Genomic DNA, 20,710 nt, shown 5'->3' with positions numbered 1-20,710 from the left:
CAGCAACAAGATTGCATTGAAGGAACAACCCACTTCAAATGTAGAATCTGTTGAAGTCTTTGTGTGCCTGCATCTGAGTTTAGATGTGGATTTGTTTTGGATTGAATGTCAGATGACAGTGGAAAAATGTATGTAAAATAGCACCTGAAAGACCAATATGTCAGACTTCCATTGAAGTGATTGCTGCTTAAAGCATTAGAATCAACAGTGTGCAGAATGGAGAGGAAGAAGTATAGGAACGTGGGAACAGGAGTAGGCCATTCAGCCCCTCATGCCTGCTCCGCCATTTCATAAGATCATGGCTGATCTGTGATCTCACTCCATATACCCGCCTTTGGCCCATATCCCTTAATACCTTTGATTGCCAAAAAGCTATCTATTTCAGATTTAAATGTAAGGAGTCTTACAACACCAGGTTATAGTCCAACAGCTTTATTTGAAATCACAAGCTAGTAGCAGTTGAGCTAGTATCAATTGCTGTTTGCGGAAGAGAGTTCCAAACTTCTACCACCCTTTGTGTGTAGAAATATTTTCTAATCTTGCTCCTGAAAGGTCTGGCTCTAATTTTTAGACTGTGCCCCCTACTCCTGGAACCCCCAACCAGTATAGGTCAGAGAGCATGGGTACTACAGGACTGATCAGCATTTTGGTTGCCATTAACCCAGACTCCAATTCAATGGCAACAGATAATTAGATCTTGGAATGGTTTTCAATGTGCTCGATCTTACTCTTACGGTCACTCTGTCTGGTAAATGAAGACTCGTGCGCTTGGAGTATGCTCGAGTACGCGGCGAATGGTTAGGATCTGGAATGCACTGCCCGAAGGGGTAGTGGAGGTGGATTCAATCATGGCCTTCAAAAGGGAACTGGATAAGTACATGAAAGGAAAAAATTTGCAGGGCCAGGGAGAAAGGGTGGGGGAGTGGGACTAGCTGGATCGCTCTTGCATAGAGCCGGCGCGAACTCGATGAGCCAAATGGCCTCCTTCCGTGCTGTAACCTTTCCATGATTCTAAGATATGCTCTTAATGATTGCGGATTTACTTTGATGTTACTCTTAACTATTCAGATTGTCATTGCTTAATTATGTCAGGTTTGCAGTGTTTTTTTTCTGAGGGGGAGGGAAGCAGCCATATTTCCTTGTGGCCTAGTGGTGTAATAGTCTGACCACTGGTATATTGGAGGAGAAAGGGGAAGCATTCATGTTGTATGGTTCCACCTGACTTCTGGAATTGCTTTGTGAAGAACTGAATTATTATCCTGCTAAAATTAGAACACTCATCTGTATATGGTATACCATGCTTTTATTTCTACTTTTTCCATTGGCACCAGTCTCCTCATAGCCACTCAGGTGGCTATTTCTTTTTTAAACTCTGAGCCTAAGCCTGTATCTGAGTTTTGGCAGGCTGTTCAATGGTGAGGAATCACTGTTGAGTTTGATCCTGTCCTCAAACAGCGTTTATGTGCATGTACTTTCTAGCACATGTCATTAAGTAACATTCAGGAATGAGAACCCTGGTTAATTTACCCCAGCCTCCCGCAAAGCACAAGGTGCTGAGGTCAATTGTAGCAACCCTTCACTAATCCAACTCACCACAATGCCAACCAGGGATCAAACCTGGAAAGTTGCTGGTCTGTATAGCTGACTAACATAGCTGGTGGTGCATTGATCCATTGAACCATTGGAGTATAACAGTTTTTAAGCATATATTTGAAAATTGTGATCTTTTGGAATACGGCCATTTTCTCCTGAAAACGTAAAACAGTTCCAATTTATAGTTGCTAAGCAAGGAAGGAAAACAGTGATACTTGCAACAAAAAAAAATGGACACGTGTTGATAATCCCAAATAACTTGCATTGTGACAGATACAAGCTGCATCTTGAATCCACGGACACTGGCAAATTACGAACTACAGACAGCCTTCAATGCACCAAGTCCGTTTACAACTTAAAACACGGGACACAGGGGTGCCTTCAAATTATTTATTTTTTTAAAAAGTACTAAGATTTTAGCGCAAGGCAGCAGTGGGTGAAAGAAACTGCTTTTGTGGAATGGGAGCTCTTTACCCTGCATCCATTGCGGAAGAAAAACTGCTCTATCTCTGGGATTGACTGGTTGCACGGCTCTATAGGATAGAGCAGTTTCTCTGCCACTACGGATGCTGGGTAAAGATCTCCCCATTCGTCAAAAACCGGGAACTGCACTGGATAACATCACATCTTACTCCACCAGAACGTCAGGTACTGATTAGCTGCTAACAGCCCCCTACCCACTCCCAGCACATCAAACATTAGCAGCTGCAGCACATGGAGGGAGGGGGCGCTGGACAGGGGTCTGCAGGTCAATTTGGCTCGGACTTCCCAGGCACTCCGGCCCTACAGTAGCCACCTCGCCCCTATGCAGGCTGCCAAGGTAGCAGATCCCAGGATCACAACATCCCTCCCTCAATGGAAAAGGACCCCGGGATGGAAATGAATTGGGAAATGCAACGAACAGAAAATAAACTGAAATCACATCCAGCTGGCAGGACTCCAGAATTAGGCACGATCCCAGGTGAGGGTGAAAAAAAGGAACACTGCTGGAGATGCAGCCAATCCTGGGATATTTGACTCATCCGGTTTACTGTACATACAGTGACCATTTTGAAAATAAGGACACTGCAAATAAAGGACACCTGATGCAAGTTCCTTGGGTGTCTCTAATTTACAGGTTACACTGTACTTGTTCAATGGGTAGGACCGATAACTGAACAAAATTAGTATTTTACACTTAAACTTTTTACAGATAATGACAATTTTAGACCTGTTTGCTGTCTACTTGCATACACACTTTCATGGGATTCCTGTTCTTTAAGTTGTCATTTTCTACATATATTTTTAAAATCCGTGTTTCTACTTGTATTGAATTTATTGCAAACAGTTGAGCCTGAGTATTTCTCTGATGTATGATTATTGAAGTGAAAGTCTGTTGTTCATCCTCTTCTATCCTATTATTTCAATGTATCCATCTTTAAACTGACCAGTGCCAGTTGAACTCTACCTTGCCAATATAGCTGTTTATCATGTTGAGACATATTAAAAGAAATCCCTTAACTTTAAAAATTGTGACACCTGGCTATAGGGTTTATTCATCAAACTCAAGATCAGAATTTTAAATCTGCACCTTTGAAATACTTTTGGGAACTTAGAACTTTTTTTTAAATTCCAGTATGTAGTTTTCCCCTAGATCCTAATAGGAATTCATTTTTATTATCACTTCTGTAATAAAAATAAGTTTCATCTGGAATGTTTCTACTTAATAGAAGCCATTTTCTGCTTTGAAGACATTGTTATTAATTTTTTTGTCACCAAATGCTCCATTGATTGCAACTGTTGGCTAAAATATTAGATAATTTCTTTGTGTCAATAGTAGTTATTGGGGAAATTATGTTCATATAGTTTGCACAGCAGCCAGTATTGATGGAACCTGGTAACAAACATCTTCACCATATTAAGTAGTTGCTCTTCATAAATGTCCACTTCCATTATGGTTTTGTTGATAAACCGTGAAAATGTGTTGAATTCATTGGAGATTATTCTATGATCAGACACAAGTTAATTGTAGCCTTGAAATTCATTTTAAATGTTGTGTACTTCTTTCCTATGAAGTGTCACATTGAATGATAATGCAAAGAGCATTCTTGAGAGTTGTCTTCAGGCACCGATAGAACAGTATCTAGAACTAAAGGGACAAGAACATTTGAATGGGTATATTGGAATTTTAACAAAGGATCCATTGCTTCAGGTTTTCTCTCAGGTTGGGGTTTAAAGTAGTTTTTTTCCCTGACTGGCAACTTCCAGTTGAGTGTTGGCCACAACATATTTGAACCTCCGTATGTAGAAGTAGTGAAATGTCTTAACTGCCTTTTGACCACTTTTTAAGGAGGATATAAATTAAAGATATATGGGTTATATTTTGCTGCATAATAAAAATAACAGTTTTCTACATCTCTGTTGCCACGACTATCTCTCAATCATTTTATGGCATCCAAAATTGTGGTCATAATTATCAGTTATTAATGTTAACAAGAAAGCTCCTCTTCATATTGTGTTGCCTCTAACATTCAGTGTTATCTTGTTTCTGTAGTGCATTGATCAGCTGACGAGGATTCAGGCTGAATTCCAGGAGACTGTGAAGGATCTGGCAAAGTCTAAAAAGAAGTATTTTGAGCTGGAACAGATGGCTCATGCAGCGCGGGAAAAAGCAGATATAGAGGCCAAGTGTGTTTTGTACTTTTTTTTAATATATTAATGGAGATACATTGCCATTTGCTATTTCAAGGCAAAATGTTTGCAGCGTTTAATTTGTTCCTCACGCACTTATACTTCAATCGCAGAAGTAAACTCACTGAGATACATTTCTCATGCAACACACATATATAAAACATGCTACCCAGTCTGAAAATCTATCCGAGTTCATGACTATGACTGTACACATGCCTCCTGGAAAACTGATGAGACAGAATGATTTTCAGACCAAGTTTGCTGAAATCTAAACATATTTGTGGGATTAGTAAAATGCTCCATACAGCAAAACTATGTTAGTAACACTGGCAGGATCTCCTACAGTGTTCTATCTAAATATAGAATTGTAATCACAACAGCAACCATTGTCATGAAAAGCCATCTAGCCTTGTTTTAGATTGGCCTCTGTCAGGAAAAGCAATACTGCAACAGATGTTGAGATGGGTTGAAAAATAATGAGAAAAGAAAATGTAGACTGTAATGGAATTTTGAAACTGCATTTTTATCTTGTTCATTTCAACTAATTCTTACTGCGCACTTTAAAAAAAATATTGTCAATAAACTGCTTCTCTGAAGTGGTTTGCTGAGAATTGTATGTGCACCTTGTGTCAGTGTTCAGTTACCAATAAAATGTCGAACAAAATTCAGCAAAAAGCACCAATGAGAAAGCAGCAGGAAACTGAGTGATCAAATCCTTTAAAATCAGATGCCGCTCAGCTCAATGTAAACAATTAGAAATAACATTAAGATTAAACACAAATATTACACAATTCTGGAAAAAAAACACTAAACTTAAGTCAAGATTTAGGATCTTTTGACCATTTTTCCATAGAAATTATTTGAAAAAAGTAAGTTACTTTAAATGTGTTTTAAAAGCATAGTGTATTCCTCCAAGTAAAAAGGGGTCCAAGACAGTAGATGGTTAAGGTACTAATGTGCTAGCTTTGTTGTTTCCTTATAGGCTGTAAATAATATGCAATTTGGTAGCTTATTCTCTGTAATTGACAAAACATCTGATGCTCGTTGTGTTGGAAGTTTTTTTTTAATCGCTTCCTAATTATGAACGGTCAGGAATAAAACCGAATTACAGACACCTAAAAGGCTGTCTAGCTTTTGCAACAAAGAAACTACTGAGGCAAAAAAGACCCAGAATAGGTAGGGTCAAATAACAGAATATAGAAAATTTACTCTGTTTAAATCAATCAATACAAACCACTGAAGTAGGGCAGCATCACATATTCATTATTTTTATGTTATTACATGGAGATAAATTGTATCAGTTGAACTAAATGAATCTGGTTATAACTATTACTCTGTAAGTTCACCTTACTATAGAATAAAGCCGCTTAACAATTCGAAACAAGCCTCGCCTCATCTACTGTTAACTCAGTCTGTCTTCAAAGAACTTGAAGAAAGACTTGAGAATCCAGGTCCAGATTACAAGGGGCTGCTATCGTTACATTCCTGAATATCGTACAAGTAGATAACGGGTAGTGTAAGCCAGCTCCAATAAACATGAGCAGCTCACATCACTTAAGGGAGCGACTGACTCCACTGAACCCAAGAAGGTATCTGCAGCAGACCCAAATTCATAAGACTTGCCCATCAAATTGATTATTTAATATTGGAAATGTCTGCAAGAAATTTCCACTACAGAGGCCTGTCCTTCAGTCTGCAGCCTATGACTTCTTTTGAGAATTTCACCAGATCTTTGGGTGCTGGGGATTTCCAGGTGTGATGTATTCTGTGAGAGATGCACCATGGGTGTTATTTTCATCCTGCTCCTTTGAAACTACAAAACCAAGAGTGCATCACAACAGCCTATGTCACATAACAATCTGACCAAAAATTTGAGATGTGAGCTATGATTTTAAAAAGGCATTTTTCAGTATTTTATACAGTGTAAGCAACTAAATAAAATTTTTGGTAACCATAAGACTAGGTTTTTTGTGTCACTAAGTGTTCTGATATTGTATACTGGGGATGGAGGAAGATGTTCAAGGAGCTTCATTACTAACCACTGACATAGCTAATATATTGATTCTGGCTGCAAAGTCCTGACCACTTTTCTGGTGCTGGTTATCATAGTCTCAACAGTGGCGGGGGAAAGCCTTCTGGGCAATGCTATAGCGACAGCTTCAATATTAACTGCACACCCGATTGTGAAGCAGGAAGGAGCAAAAAAATCATTTAAATGTGTGTGGGCACAAGTTGACTGTATATAGCACATATGCAGACAGCATTCTTGAAGTTCATCCATAGACTGGTCGCAGCAACATTATACAGGCTAACTAAGGTCGCATTTGCTTTCTTGGATGAATTATGATTTTTTTGGAAGTGGGTGTGCATCCCATGTAAGGAAGACTGACTAACTGGCACAAGTCAAAGTGCATATGGATGGCTCTGAAAGATTTTTGAAGCATTATTAGGAGTTTTTTTTATATAAAGAATGAAGAAGTTTTTTTTTTAAAGAGGTGAAATATCAATTTCTACCATAATAGGACAAAAATGTATGTGTTACATTTTCCCATTCAATGTATATTCAGAAGCACAAGGAGAAAGAGAGGATCATTCAACCCATCCACCTCAGTTAGATCTGACCCTTTTTCCAACTGCAATCTCGTTATCCTCTGCTCTTTGCTAAATCGGGAATTGATCCAACTCTGAAATATTTCAAACAAGCCAATGCAAAGTGACCATCTATTTCACAAGTCAACAATTTAAGCATGAAGTTAAGCACTAAATTTAGCCCTTGGTAACTAATGTTTATGTTGTCTGATTTATCTGCCTTGGCAAATACCATTCTTTACCCACATTGTTGATTCCCATCATTATTTGAATAACTTTTATCATATTCTTCCCTGTTCCCAACACACACATATGAAGCTTTCTTAGCATCTTTTTTATGCTTAACAATTTGAAATCTGAAGTTAACTTTGTTGCTCTCTCAATCTTTTTTACTGCATCTGTTTCTTTTTGTAAGTGGGCACAGAGTTGCACGTGTGATTTCACTAACAATTTACAAAAGACTCAGCAATTAATTAGATTTTTTTTTAATTGTATGAATCTACTTCTAAACTAATTATTTACTTTAGCACATCTGCCCGACATAATGGTGATACTTTTAATATTGGGTCAACTGTTGCACTCAGAATCAGAGTTTCACAGCACAGAATGAGGCCATATGCCCATTAAGTCTATGCTGGTTCTTTGTTAAAGCAATCCAAAATTAATCCCATTGCCCTGCTTTCTCCTCAGATCCATGTGCCTTTCACTGCTTCAAATACTTATCCACAAACGGATGCAGTTTTGCTCGAACTCAACTGAGGCTTGGCCCAGTGGTAGTGCTCTTGCCTGTGAGTCAGAAGGTTGTGGGTTCAAATCCCAGTCCAGAGACTTGAGCACATAATTTAAGCCTCCATGATGTTGTTGGCATGAGGCCTGGCAATTTTAACTCCTGGGGCTCAATTCCATTTGACAGATGGGCTGCCCTCCTGATTGCATTTGGAATTGGGCAGCCTGCCCAACTGCCGCATGCAATTTCCAGCGCAACTCCCGAGGTCTGTTTAAAGCAGGGATGCACCTCTTAAAGCAAGGTTGCATTCCCTACTGGCAATTTTCATTTATGCACTCTAGAAGACATCCTGGCTACTTCAATGAGGAGAAGGTCTCCCCTGCTTTTCTAATGCCTCCCAGGAGGTCCTCGTGGATGAAGTCAGTTCAAGGAGGGAGCAACTGTTCCCCAGAAACCACAGGAGTATTCTCAAGGCCATGTTAAGCAAGCCTAAACAGAGGTGGTTGAAAGGGTCAGTGCCACCAGCATCACCCCCATGACTTGGGTTTCAATGACCTCACAAGAGCAGCAAAAGTGAGTACAGCTCTTCACCTCTCCAGCTCTCTCAACAGCACCTAACAGCACTCCTTTCACTCCCTTCCCCACCACTCTCAACAATTCCCTCCCCGTCATCACATTCTTCAGCATACAGTCTCAAAGGCACACTGCAACATCTTTCTTTCTCATTCCAAAACACTTACCTCTTCCTTCACTCGCTTCACACCACACATTAACAGCATTCTCTTCTCACATACTGTTACTTGTACAACCACTAACTCTTCCCGACACCCTTTACTTCACGTTATACACACTTCCCTTTGCATTCATCGCCTCTCCATCATCATTCCATCTTGCTTTTTCTCCACCTCTCAACACATGGACTATATGCCCCACACATCTCCACTGACCTATTCAACAGACACTAACTCACCCCCTCTTTCTGCAGGTGAAGACAGCACATATTGTGATGGAGAGGTACAAGACATTGGGAGATGTTGCCAACATCATCGCCCAAGCAAAGCAAGACGCTCTGGAGATCAGTGGCCCAGGCAAAGTCATCAGCATCAGGGAAGGTGAAGCTGGCGGCGTAGCTCAGCAAGCTGTCTGCATATTATTTGTAACTCATCATTTACCTAAACAAATATGCAGCAAAGCTGCACAAATTCAAGCTGTATTCTCAAAGCTATCACCTGTAAAATGCCTAGCGTCTATCTAACTCTTATCCCTTTTCTTTTTCTTCTAGATTCTTCTCGGCAGTAAGAGGCTTCTGTACAAGAGGAGGACAGTCCTCCTGCAGATGCATTGTCACGCACTCTATCCCTCCCAGGCACCAGCTCAAACATTGGCACTCCACATGGGTTAGATCTTGAACCAGAAAGATCTGTATGTAGTAATACACCCAGCATAAGTCAGCAGCAGGAGATACTGGTGGCAGGAGACAGTTTGCGGAGGGCAAGATCCTCTCCCAGCTCTGCTGAGGAAGACAAAGATGAGGACTTCAGGGACCCAGCCATGGAAAGAAAATTCCTGACATCTCACAAGCAGCTGTACGAGGTATTAGAAGGCCTACCATGAGTTTCACCACTGTGGCTGAAAATGAGGAGGAGTCTGCTTTCAGCCTGTGTAATGTCATCTCGCATGGCATCAGCGCACTGCGTCTACCCTGGAGAGTGTGGTGACATGCAGGGATGCTGCAGCTGGGCTCTCAACAGGAGACAATGTTCGCTTGCTTTGCAGCAAACATTGGTGGAATTTCAAATGGCTGATTATAGGCTCTGGGCTCCATCTTGGAGAGACAGGTGACCACCTTGGACAGATTGGTGGACTACAGGGATAGGGGCTTTCAAGGAGTCACTTATCTTCCTCGGTTTGCTCTCCCACAGATCAGTGGAAGTAATGAGCCACACCCCCAAGTGAGTGGTAGTGTCGTGATGTAAGCGGTGCGTGTTTCCCTCTCCCGGGACGTCAGCACGCCTGCTCCTTCACCACGCCCTCAACTAATGACTGCCATGGTGCCAGCAAGTCAGCTGGGCCAGACTGCCCCTGCTGCAGCCAAGCCTTCATAGGCTCGAACAACTTGAAGTCACCAGCTGCGAGAATCCCAACATGAGGAACATCAGCCTTCCACCAACTTTGCTTGAGGTCACTAGGGGGGCACCTCACAGGAGTAGAAGAGTTAGTAAACCTTTTACAAACAGCGCTACTGGTTGATCACTTTGTTGAGAAATGAATGGACGGCAGTTATTATGTTTGCCATTAAATTATTCATCTTTATCACATTTTGCACCCTTGACTGCAGTTTGGTTTCATCTTAGCTTGTGAGTCTGTATTTTCAGTATGTCATTGATATAGAAATTGTCTGAATGGTTTGAATGTTCTTTAATGTAGGACAAAGGGAGTCATTTCCTACATTTCAAGTCTAGTCACCGTTGTAAAGAACATCATTGACTGACCCTGCGATCGTGAAATATGCTATATAAATGCAAGTTTTTTCTTTTGGTGAAGGAGGTATCAGCAACTGTTCAGCAGTGGGGCTATGTGTAAGTTCTCTAGGCAGAGGAATCAGTATGTCAGCGGAATCGCAGAACAATTATCTTTTTTTTATTCATTCATGGGATGTGGGCATCACTAGCAAGGCCAGCATTTATTGCCCATCCCTAATTGCCCTTGAGAAGGTGGTGGTGAGCCGCCGCCTTGAACCACTGCAGTCCATGCGGTGAAGGTTCTTCCACAGTGCTTTTAGGAAGGGAGTTCCAGGATTTTGACCCAGTGACGATGAAGGAACGGCGATATATTTCCAAGTCAGGATGGTGTGTAACTTGGAGGGGAACGTGCAGGTGGTGGTGTTTCCATGCGCCTGCTGCCTTTTTCCTTCTAGGTGGTAGAGGTCGTGCGTTTGGGAGGTGCTGTCGAAGAAGCCTTGGCGAGTTGGCTGCAGTGCATCTTGTTGATGGTACACAGTGCAGCCACAGTGCGCCAGTGGTGGAGGGAGTGAATGTTTAATGTGGTGGATGGGGGTGCCAATCAAGTGGGCTGCTTTGTCCTGGATGGTGTCGAGCTTCTTGAGTGTTGTTGGAGTTGCACTCATCCAGGCAAGTGGAGAGTATTCCATCACACTGCTGACTTGTGTCTTGTAGATGGTGGAAAGGCGTTTGGTATTCTGCGGCGAGTGACTCACCACCTGACTCATAGAATCGTAGAATCATAGGTTACAGCACGGAAGGAGGCCATTCGGCCCATCGAGTCTGTGCCGGCTCTATGCAAGAGCAATCTAGCTAGTCCCACTCCCCCGCCCTATCCCCGTAGCCCTGCAAATTTTTTCCTTTCAAGTACTTACCAGTTCTCTTTTGAAAGCCACGATTGAATCCGCCTCCACCACTCCCCTGGCAGTAAATTCCAGATCCTAACCACTCACTGAGTTTAAAAAAAAAGTTTTTCCTCATGTCTCCTTTGGTTCTTTTGCCAATCACCTTAAATCTGTGACATGAATCAGAGGACTGCACAATCTATACTGACTCACCACTGACTATATGGGCCGAATGGCCTCCTTCCATGCTGTAGCCTTTCTATGAGTCAGGAGGTGAGTCACTCGCCGCAGAATACCCAGCTTCTGACCTGCTCTTGTAGCCACAGTATTTATATGGCTGGTCCAGTTAAGTTTCCGGTCAATGGTGACCCCCAGGATGTTGATGGTGGGGGATTCAGCGATGGTAATGCCGTTGAATGTCAAGGGAAGGTGGTTAGACTCTCCCTTGTTGGAGATGGTCATTGCCTGGCACTTGTCTGCTGCGAATGTTACTTGCCACTGATCAGCCCAAGCCTTGATGTTGTCCAGGTCTTGCTGCATGCGGGCAAGGTCTGCTTCGTTATTTGTTCCTTCACATCCGTTCTTTCACATGCTGCAAAATGAAGGCCTCTCTATATGGCTAGATTGTGAAGTATGCAGCACACGATGTGGGAGTCTCTTTGTGGGGCATATTGTTGGGAGCTCCCAGACCCGCCAAGACACCAGAACCTCTCCTTCAGCATCCCTATGCTATGCTCAATAATCCTTGTAAACAATTTTACAACACCAAGTTATAGTCCAGCAATTTTATTTTAAATTCACAAGCTTTCGGAGGCTTCCTCCTTCGTCAGGTGAACGATGTGAAAATCCTGGTGGGCCCCTGACTTTGATTATATCTGTGTTGCTGAGGAATTGTGGGGTCTCATAAGAACATAAGAACATAAGAAATTGGAGCAGGAGTAGGCCAATCGGCCCCTCGAGCCTGCTCCGCCATTCAATAAGATCATGGCTGATCTGATCCCAACCACAAATCTAAAGAACACAAGAAGTCGGAGCAGGACCCGGCCACATAGCCCCTGGGCCCTCTCCGCCACCCACAGGGCATTGACCGATCCGAACTCAGCTTCATGTCCAATTTCCTGCCCGCTCCCCATAACCCCTAATTCCCTTTACTTCTAGGAAACTGTCTATTTCTGTTTTAAATTTATCTAATGATGTAGCTTCCACAGCTTCCTGGGGCAGCAAATTCCACAGACCTACCACCCTCTGAGTGAAGAAGTTTCTCCTCATCTCAGTTTTGAAAGAGCAGCCCCTTATTCTAAGATTATGCCCCCTAGTTCTAGTTTCACCCATCTTTGGGAACATCCTTACTGCATCCACCCGATCAAGACCCTTCACAATCTTATATGTTTCAATAAGATCGCCTCTCATTCTTCTGAACTCCAATGAGTAGAGACCCAATCTACTCAACCTCTCCTCATATGTCCGCCCCCTCATCCCCGGGATTAACCGAGTGAACCTTCTTTGTACTGCCTCGAGAGCAAGTATGTCTTTTCTTAAGTATGGAGACCAAAACTGTATGCAGTATTCCAGGTGCGGTCTCACCAATACCTTATATAACTGCAGCAATACCTCCTTGTTTTTATATTCTATCCCCCTAGCAATAAAAGCCAACATTCCGTTGGCTTTCTTGATCACCTGCTGCACCTGCATACCAACTTTTTGATTTTCTTGCACTAGGACCCCCAGATCCCTTTGTACTGCAGTACTTTCCAGTCTCTCGCCATTAAGAAAATAACTTGCTCTCTGATTTTTCCTGCCAAAGTGCATAACCTCACATTTTCCAATATTATATTGCATCTGCCAAATCTCCGCCCACTCACCCAGCCTGTCTATATCCCCTTGCAGGTTTTTTATGTCCTCCTCACTCTCTACTTTCCCTCCCATCTTTGTATCATCTGCAAATTTTGATATGTTGCACTCGGTCCCCTCCTCCAAATCGTTAATAAATATTGTAAAGAGTTGGGGACCCAGCACCGACCCCTGTGGAACACCACTGGTTACTGGTTGCCAGTCCGAAAATGAACCATTTATCCCAACTCTCTGCTTCCTGTTCGATAACCAATCCTCCACCCATGCCAGAATATTACCCCCAATCCCGTGATTTTTTATCTTAAGTAATAATCTTTTATGTGGCACCTTGTCGAATGCCTTCTGGAAGTCTAAATACACTATGTCCACTGGTTCCCCTTTATCCACCCTATACGTTATATCCTAGGGGACAAGGCTCTCATGAGCCTTGTCCCCTAGGAGTCATCCTGCCATGTTCTTGGGAGGGTCAAATATTGTGGAGATGGTCGACTGACGCAGGATAAATAGGTTGTGATGGAACCTGCAAAAACGTGCATAATCCTGTTTTTGATCAGCCGCTAATTGCATGTTAATGGAATGGTAGCTTTTCTATTTACGAATGCTGCTGGCTGGTGTTCTGACACTCTGCACGCGGAGGAAGCCAGCCACTGCTGAAAATCCCCGGGCGCTCCTGTTGACTGCTGAGGTCGATGGGGAAGGTCATGGACTAGCAGTCCTGGCAAACAGGGTGTCAGTCACCTGCTTAATGCAGCTGTAAACTGCAGCCTGGGAGGTGCAGGTGATGTCCCCTGTAGCAGACTGAAAGGAGCTAATGGTGAAAAAGTTAATGGCTGTGGTGACTGACAGCCACTGGCAAACCATTCCCCCAGTCCTGCAGGCAGCAGGTCACGTTGCAGGAGGTTACACCTAGAGTACTCTGTACAATTTTGGTCCCCTTATTTAAGGAAGGATATACTTGCATTGGAGGCGGTTCAGAGAAGGTTCACTAGTTTGATTCGGAGTATGGAAGGGTTTAATTATGAGGAAAGATTGAGCAGGTTGGGCCTATGCTCAATGAATGAAGAATGAGAGGAGATCTTATTGAAACATATAAGGTTCTGAGGGGTCTTGACAGGACAAATGCTGAGAGGATGTTTCCCCTTATCGGGGAATCCACAACTAGGGGGCATAATCTCAGAATTAGGGGTCGCCTATTTAAGACGGAGATGAGGAGAAATTTCTTCTCTGAGGGTTGTGAACCTTTGGAATTCTTTGCCCCAAAGAGTGGTGGAGGCTGAGTCATTGAATATATTCAAGGCTAAATTTTTGATCAGCAAGGAGTCAAAGGATATGGGGAACAGGCGGGAAAGTGGAGTTGAGGCCAGAATCAGATCAGCCATGATCTCATTGAATGGCGAAGCTGGCTCGAAAGGCCAAATGGCCTACTTCTGCTCCTATCTCTTGTGTTCTTATGTAACTGCATTGGGGTCAGGATGATGTTATTGGAAGGCACTTTTACATTTTAATGAAGCCCCTGTCTGCTTGTGACTGGTGCCTCTCCTGTGACCAAAAACAGGGAATTTAAAATGGCAATGCACAGGAATGCGTTGGAAATGCAGCCTGTAGCACCCTTTCGCCATTTTAACCACCCATCCAGTGGGCAGGGTTACAATTGGGCCTTTGTATGGCCAGGCCCAATTTATGCACAAATCATAAATTATATATTATAAATAATTAAAAATTATGAATAGTCCAGACAAAAAAAATACTACTTGCAGTTAGTCAAAAAGCTAATGATTTCTACTTTGACATCTGCTGTTTACCTAAACCTAGATTGTGCCAATTTTATGAAATCAAATCCAATGAATCAAGTGCACTGTTAAAATCAAGTTCTTCTTTATTTTTCAGGTCCAAACTTAGCCTATTTCAGTCAAGAATAAGTTTACAGAAAGCAAGCGTAAAGGTGAGTTATGCAAGAATTTGAATGGATGCTTCTTGTTGATCACAACAGTGAGCTGATGATTTTCATAAGTCTGCTTAGTTTAGCGCTAAGCTAAAGCTTGTCACAAGCTGGCAGTGGCTTCATTAAATTGTCTGAAATTTTGAACAATTTATGTCAATGCCATTCCTTGACCAGATGAGACATACTCGTAACAAGGCAAGAACAGTTTCTTTTCCTGCACGGAGGTAGGAGGATTAATTGTGCACTACAGTAGAAGCACTAACAAAATTGTACTTGGAGAATTAAAACACAAGCCCGCCTAAATGCTTGAACCTGTGATTTCTGGATGGTGGGTACATTACTTGGGTACACTAAACCTCTGAACATGTTATATGGTGAAAGTTCTTCAACTTCTCAAGATGTCTTCTTGCAGGATGATACTTAATTACTCTGATTTTATATATAAACAATTTTCAAATTGTCATAGAGCTAAATACATTTTTTTCTGATATAATTTACAGAAAATACTGTCACTTTCACACTTTTAAGCTCCCTTTCTTGGGCCTACAATTTTTTTTAAATCCCTATTTGATTATTTTTATGTTCTCTCTTAAAGTTTAATTGTGTTGAGGCCTCAGCATCCATGGGCTAGGGAAGAGAAATTCAGCCAGTTCCTGGTCCTGATCGCTATCCAGTGACCACAGCTGGGAAGTACGTGTGTGTGTGGAAAGCAGGTGAGGACAAGATCGAGTGCAACTGTGGTACCCCCTTCACCCACCAACCATGTGCAACTTCAAGTATGAAGCTCGACAATGAGCGTCTATCAATTCTCGCATCCAGGCTCATATGTGAAGAATACTTGGGTGAGGTACCAGAGGGCTGGCAATGTCCATGAACTACATGCCAACCTGAGTCACTGCTTTCAGGAACGGAAAAAAAATGAAAACAAAATTGTTAGTTTGCTGAAATGTCACAGTAGCATAATACATTATAGACAACATCCCGGCTGTAGTGCTGAAGACTTGTGCTCCAGAACTAGCTGCGCCTCTAGCCAAGCTGTTCCAGTACAGCTACAACACTGGCATCCACCCGACAATGTGGAAAATTGCCCAGGTATGTCCTGTCCACAAAAAGCAGAACAAATCCAATCCGGCCAATTACCGCCCCATCAGTCTACTCTTAATCATCAGCAAAGCGATGGAAGGTGTCGTCGATAGTGCTATCAAGCAGCACTTACTCCCCAAAACCTGCTCACCGATGCTAAGTTTGGGTTCCGCCAGGACCACTCGGCTCCAGACCTCATTACAGCCTTGGTCCAAACTGGACAAAAGAGCTGAATTCCAGAGGTGAGGTGAGAGTGACTGCCCTTGATATCAAGGCAGCATTTGACCGAGTGTGGCACAAAGGAGCCCTAGTAAAATTGAAGTCAATGGGAATCGGGGAAAACTCTCCAGTGGCTGGAGTCATACCTAGCACAAAGGAAGATGGTAGTGGTTGTTGGAGGCCAATCATCTCAGCCCCAGGACATTGCTGCAGGAGTTCCTCAGGGCAGTGTCCTAGGCCCAACCATCTTCAGCTGCTTCATCAATGACCTTCCCTCCATCATAAAGTCAGAAATGGGGATGTTCGCAGATGACTGCAGTGTTCAGTTCCATTCGCAACTCCTCAGATAATGAAGCAGTCCAAGCCCGCATGCAGCAAGACCTGGACAACATCCAGGCTTGGGCTCATAAGTGGCAAGTAACATTCGTGCCAGACAATGACCATCTCCAACAAGAGAGAGTCTAACCACCTCCCCTTGACATTCAACAGCATTACCATCGCCGAATTCCCCCACCAGCAACATCCTGGAGGTCACCATTGACCAGAAACTTAACTGGATCAGCCATATAAATACTGTGGCTACAAGAGCAGGTCAGAAGCTGGGTATTCTGCGGCGAGTGACTCACCTCCTGACTCCCCAAAGCCTTTCCACCATCTACAAGGCACAAGTCAGGAGTGTGATGAATACTCTCCACTTGCCTAGATGAGTGCAGCTCCAACAACACTCGAGAAGCTCGACACCATCCAGGACAAAGCAGCCCGCTTGATTGGCATCCCATCCACCACCCTAAACATTCACTCCCTTCACCACCGGCGCACAGTGGCTGCAGTGTGTACCAACCACAGGATGCACTGCAGCAACTCATCAAGGCTTCTTCAACAGCACCTCCCAAACTCCCGACCTCTACCACCTAGAAGGACAAGAGCAGCAGGTACATAGGAACAACACCACCTGCACGTTCCCCTCCAAGTCACGCACCATCACGACTTGGAAATATATCGCCATTCCTTCATTGTCACTGGGTCAAAATCCTGGAACTCCCTTCCTAACAGCACTGTGAGAGAACCTTCACCACACGGACTGCAGCGGTTCAAGAAGCAGCTCACCACCACCTTCTCAAGGGCAATTAGGGATGGGTAATAAATGCCGGCCTTGCCAGCAACGCCCACATCCCATGAACGAATTTTTTAAAAATAATAAATTCTTCCAAAGTAGTTGAAACAGTTTCATCTTTGCAGTTACAACACAGTGAGCTCCTAGTTTCAGGTTGTCTGGTCAAGAATGGAGGCAGAAAGCTTTCACTGATTGGAAGTAACATTGTGGGTGAAGAGAAGTCAAATGTTTATTTCGTCAGTCACTTCAGCAGTGGCAAGGATCTGGAAACTGGGTCTCTCCCCCACAACCCCCCCATTTTGCAGGGCAGTGGCTTTTTGTAAGTAAAAATACATGTAAAAGGAAACCAAATGTGATTTCTCATGGGTAATTTGAGACTCGAAGCCAAAATTCTTAAAACTACATTTATTTTTAGTTTCTTACAAGTTTTTTTTTAAAAGTATTTTGTTCCTCAAAGGGTTAAAAGTAACACCAAACAGTGGTGATGGGACACAGGTTTGAATTCCTAATCTTTTAGGTTTCTCATCTTAGTTGTGCTGTCAGGATATAAGCAGAAACGAGCACTTCACATGCCAGAGGGGAAATCTTGAGAAAGTCAACGCTTAACCATTTATCTGCCTTGTCATGGACGCCTTGAGTGCCATTGGCAAAGGTGTCATGAGAAGGGTTACATACCTGCTTATATAGCAAGGGAAATAATGTACGATGCTGGAAAAGTTTAAAAAGAGAATAATTTAAAAATGGTGGTGTGTATATACGGTCATTATAGCCGTTTTACTGATATATCCTTATACTATATAACTTCAAGGAGAAACCTAATGAAAACCTCCAAGAAGCAAATTGGGAACCTTTTTGTGAACCCATTTTGACATGCAGTATCACATGTTTTGTTTTAATTCCAGTTAAAAGCACGACGCAGTGAGTGCAACACAAAAGCTAACCATGCTAGAAATGACTATCTCCTTACACTGGCAGCTGCAAATGCACATCAAGACCGCTATTATCAAATAGACCTGGTAAACATGATGACGGTAAGCAACCTTTTCTATGCATGTGTGTTTTTGTGATTCAGAAGTCAACTGAGCAAAATTAAATAAACCGGTGATATACAATCTCTCATCCCAGCTTTACATGACAGTAATATTTGTTCCTGGGATCTGAATCGTAAGTCAAGTTGGACGTAGCATGTCGTGTGTGATATGCATTACAAACAATGCATTGCCTGGAATTGATGCATCAAAGGAGTCAAGCACTCAAACTGTAGTAAAAAGTGTCCTCAGCCACAAAATGATGTACTCACAGGACTTCCAGAACAGCAAAGAGAGGAAGCACCCTTTTAAATCCTGATCTTGTTATTTTTAAGTCAAACCCTTTAAAATTCTTTCATGAATATTGTCACTGGTGAAAGACATGGGTCCCTACTAATGTAATGATTTGAGCAACAAGTGCAAGACGCTGTTTTGATTTTGTTGTTTGTTGTTTTTCAAAAATCTTTAAAAAGGGTACCCATCTTGCATCTTCCCCAAACCAATCATTATAGATACAATGCGTAATATCTAATGTTGTGATTCTGACAGCCTATCAAATAATGACTTACAGCTAAAAGTAAAAGACATCCTACTTTTATAAGGCCACCAATGAAGAAAGTGTTGGAAAAGTAGCAAGACATTGTATATTGTTAGTAAAATGACTGCTGAGTGTATCGCGTTATAGAACATTGCTGAGCTGGCACTTGTTATATCAGCAGCATTGTCCCATAATATGTAGGTGGGCAATTGATATTACAGGTATTTAAAGAGATGTAGATTCTATATTAATTGGAAAATATATTCTGCTATTATAAATCATAATACTCCTGAGATTGGTACAATTGCTCCTGTTTTGGGTAAAGACTTCAGGCTAAGACCTTTGTCTCTGAACAGCTGTTTACTGACATGGTTTGAGGATTTAGAGCAGATGTTTTGAATTGTTTTAAATGAATAATAATGGCACATTATATATTTTTTTAAAACTTTGAATGCTTTCACCAACTTAGAATCTGTAGGTAATTAATAAAGTTATAGCTTTGTGAAGGATAAGCCTAAAGACCTTAGTTGACAAATTTTGGTTTGGTTTTATGTTTCTGCAATTTATCTGTCTTTCCTGTCTCATTGACTACTCTCCTTAGCTGCCTTACTCTGAGCCCTGGTGTTGAATACATTTTTATGAATAAAATGGAGAAAGACTGCATGTAAAATAATTTAAATGATGTGATTGTGTGAACTGTTGTGCATTCACACTCTAATAGTGGTTTATGCGGAAGTAAGCTAGAGTGTCATTAGTCAATTTTGTTTTTGTTTCTGTAACTTTTCACAGTTTTTGTATTCTTGTTCCACACAAATTTTGCTAATGCAATACTATTTTATAAACTGAAAAACCCAATGTTACACATCATGTAGTGTCAATAAAACCAGTTTTGGCTTAGGTTTAGTAAACTTTAGAGTGACATCAGACTTCTCAAGGGCAATTAGGGATAGGTAATAAATGCTAGCCTTGCCTGTGACACCCACATCCCATGAATGAATTAAAAAAAAGCTTGCATGGTTTAATCTTGCAATAAGCCACCCTTTGTTCTGTGTATGTGTAAACATAGATAATAATGACGGTTGTGTGCAACATTTAGTGGGGTCCTTAAATAGCAGGCAGGGTGAAATCTCAGGTGAGGTATCAGATGAATGCTTTCCTCGTAAAAGGTTTATATACTTCAGCTACTTTTGCTAAAAGGAACAAATTAATTTCCCATTAATGAAATTGCAAACAAGCTTGAATAATTGTGATGTCTGAGCCAACCATTCTTTCACAGTTGAAAGGGAGTATTACTATTTGGGGGTGGAGAGGAGAGAAGAGGACTATGCTCCATGTGAAATACTCCTTTCACCAAACCTGGTAAGACATTGGGAGGAAAATTTTGACTATAGCTTCAGAGAGAGTTCTTATTCAGTTGGTAAGGCACAATGAGAAAATCTGAGAACAAGTCACCATAGACTGAACTCTTATAATAACTAGATGCAGTTGAATTGGTAGAGGCCAGTGGACAGTGACCAAGTTGCCAGCTATCCCCTTCTTTCCCATTCCCCCCTCAACCTCAGCTGTGAGGTAGCTAATAGCACAGGTGGAGGAGCTTCTAATCAAATAGATTTAAAAGCAAAATATATGTTTTTGAAGGTACCAAGCCTTGCTCTGCATATGAAATAACTCCAAAGTTCAGCCTTAGGACACAATATAAAACAGCTGGAGCAGGAACAATGCAATACTTTGTTCTGAAATGAAGGGGTGTCTGTTAGCAGAGATGGAAAAGCATTTGAATGTAATTATTGATAATTCACTAATAAGTTTCTAGTCAATGTGAAACTGTTGGCAGCAATACTAATTAAATACTTGGTTACATCTCAAGGGTAGTTGACTATAAATTGAAACAAGTTATTATAACCTTGTAACCCTAACTTTGGTGATGCTATATTTGGATTACTGTATGCAGTTTTGGGCATCCGACTTTCATGAGGACTTTGCATTGGATTGCATTGATTGTGTTTGAAA

At 42.0% G+C, this 20,710-nt stretch overlaps 1 protein-coding gene across 2 annotated transcripts in view; it reads left to right on the top strand.

Moving 5' to 3' along the window:
• LOC137322796 (F-BAR and double SH3 domains protein 2-like) overlaps positions 1-20,710 on the top strand; it is a 230,454-nt gene that overhangs the window by 101,041 nt on the left and 108,703 nt on the right. For both annotated transcript variants that reach the window (XM_067985865.1, XM_067985866.1), the window contains exons 6-8: positions 4,127-4,260; positions 14,664-14,718; positions 18,037-18,165. In XM_067985865.1, the coding sequence (XP_067841966.1) occupies positions 4,127-4,260; positions 14,664-14,718; positions 18,037-18,165 (318 nt within the window). The remainder of the gene's footprint in view (positions 1-4,126; positions 4,261-14,663; positions 14,719-18,036; positions 18,166-20,710) is intronic.

Source organism: Heptranchias perlo, chromosome 6, assembly GCF_035084215.1.
Source record: "Heptranchias perlo isolate sHepPer1 chromosome 6, sHepPer1.hap1, whole genome shotgun sequence".
Taxonomy (NCBI): domain Eukaryota; kingdom Metazoa; phylum Chordata; class Chondrichthyes; order Hexanchiformes; family Hexanchidae; genus Heptranchias; species Heptranchias perlo.
Note: the sequence above shows the minus strand (reverse complement) of the source record. Positions and strands in the feature narration are given on the sequence as shown.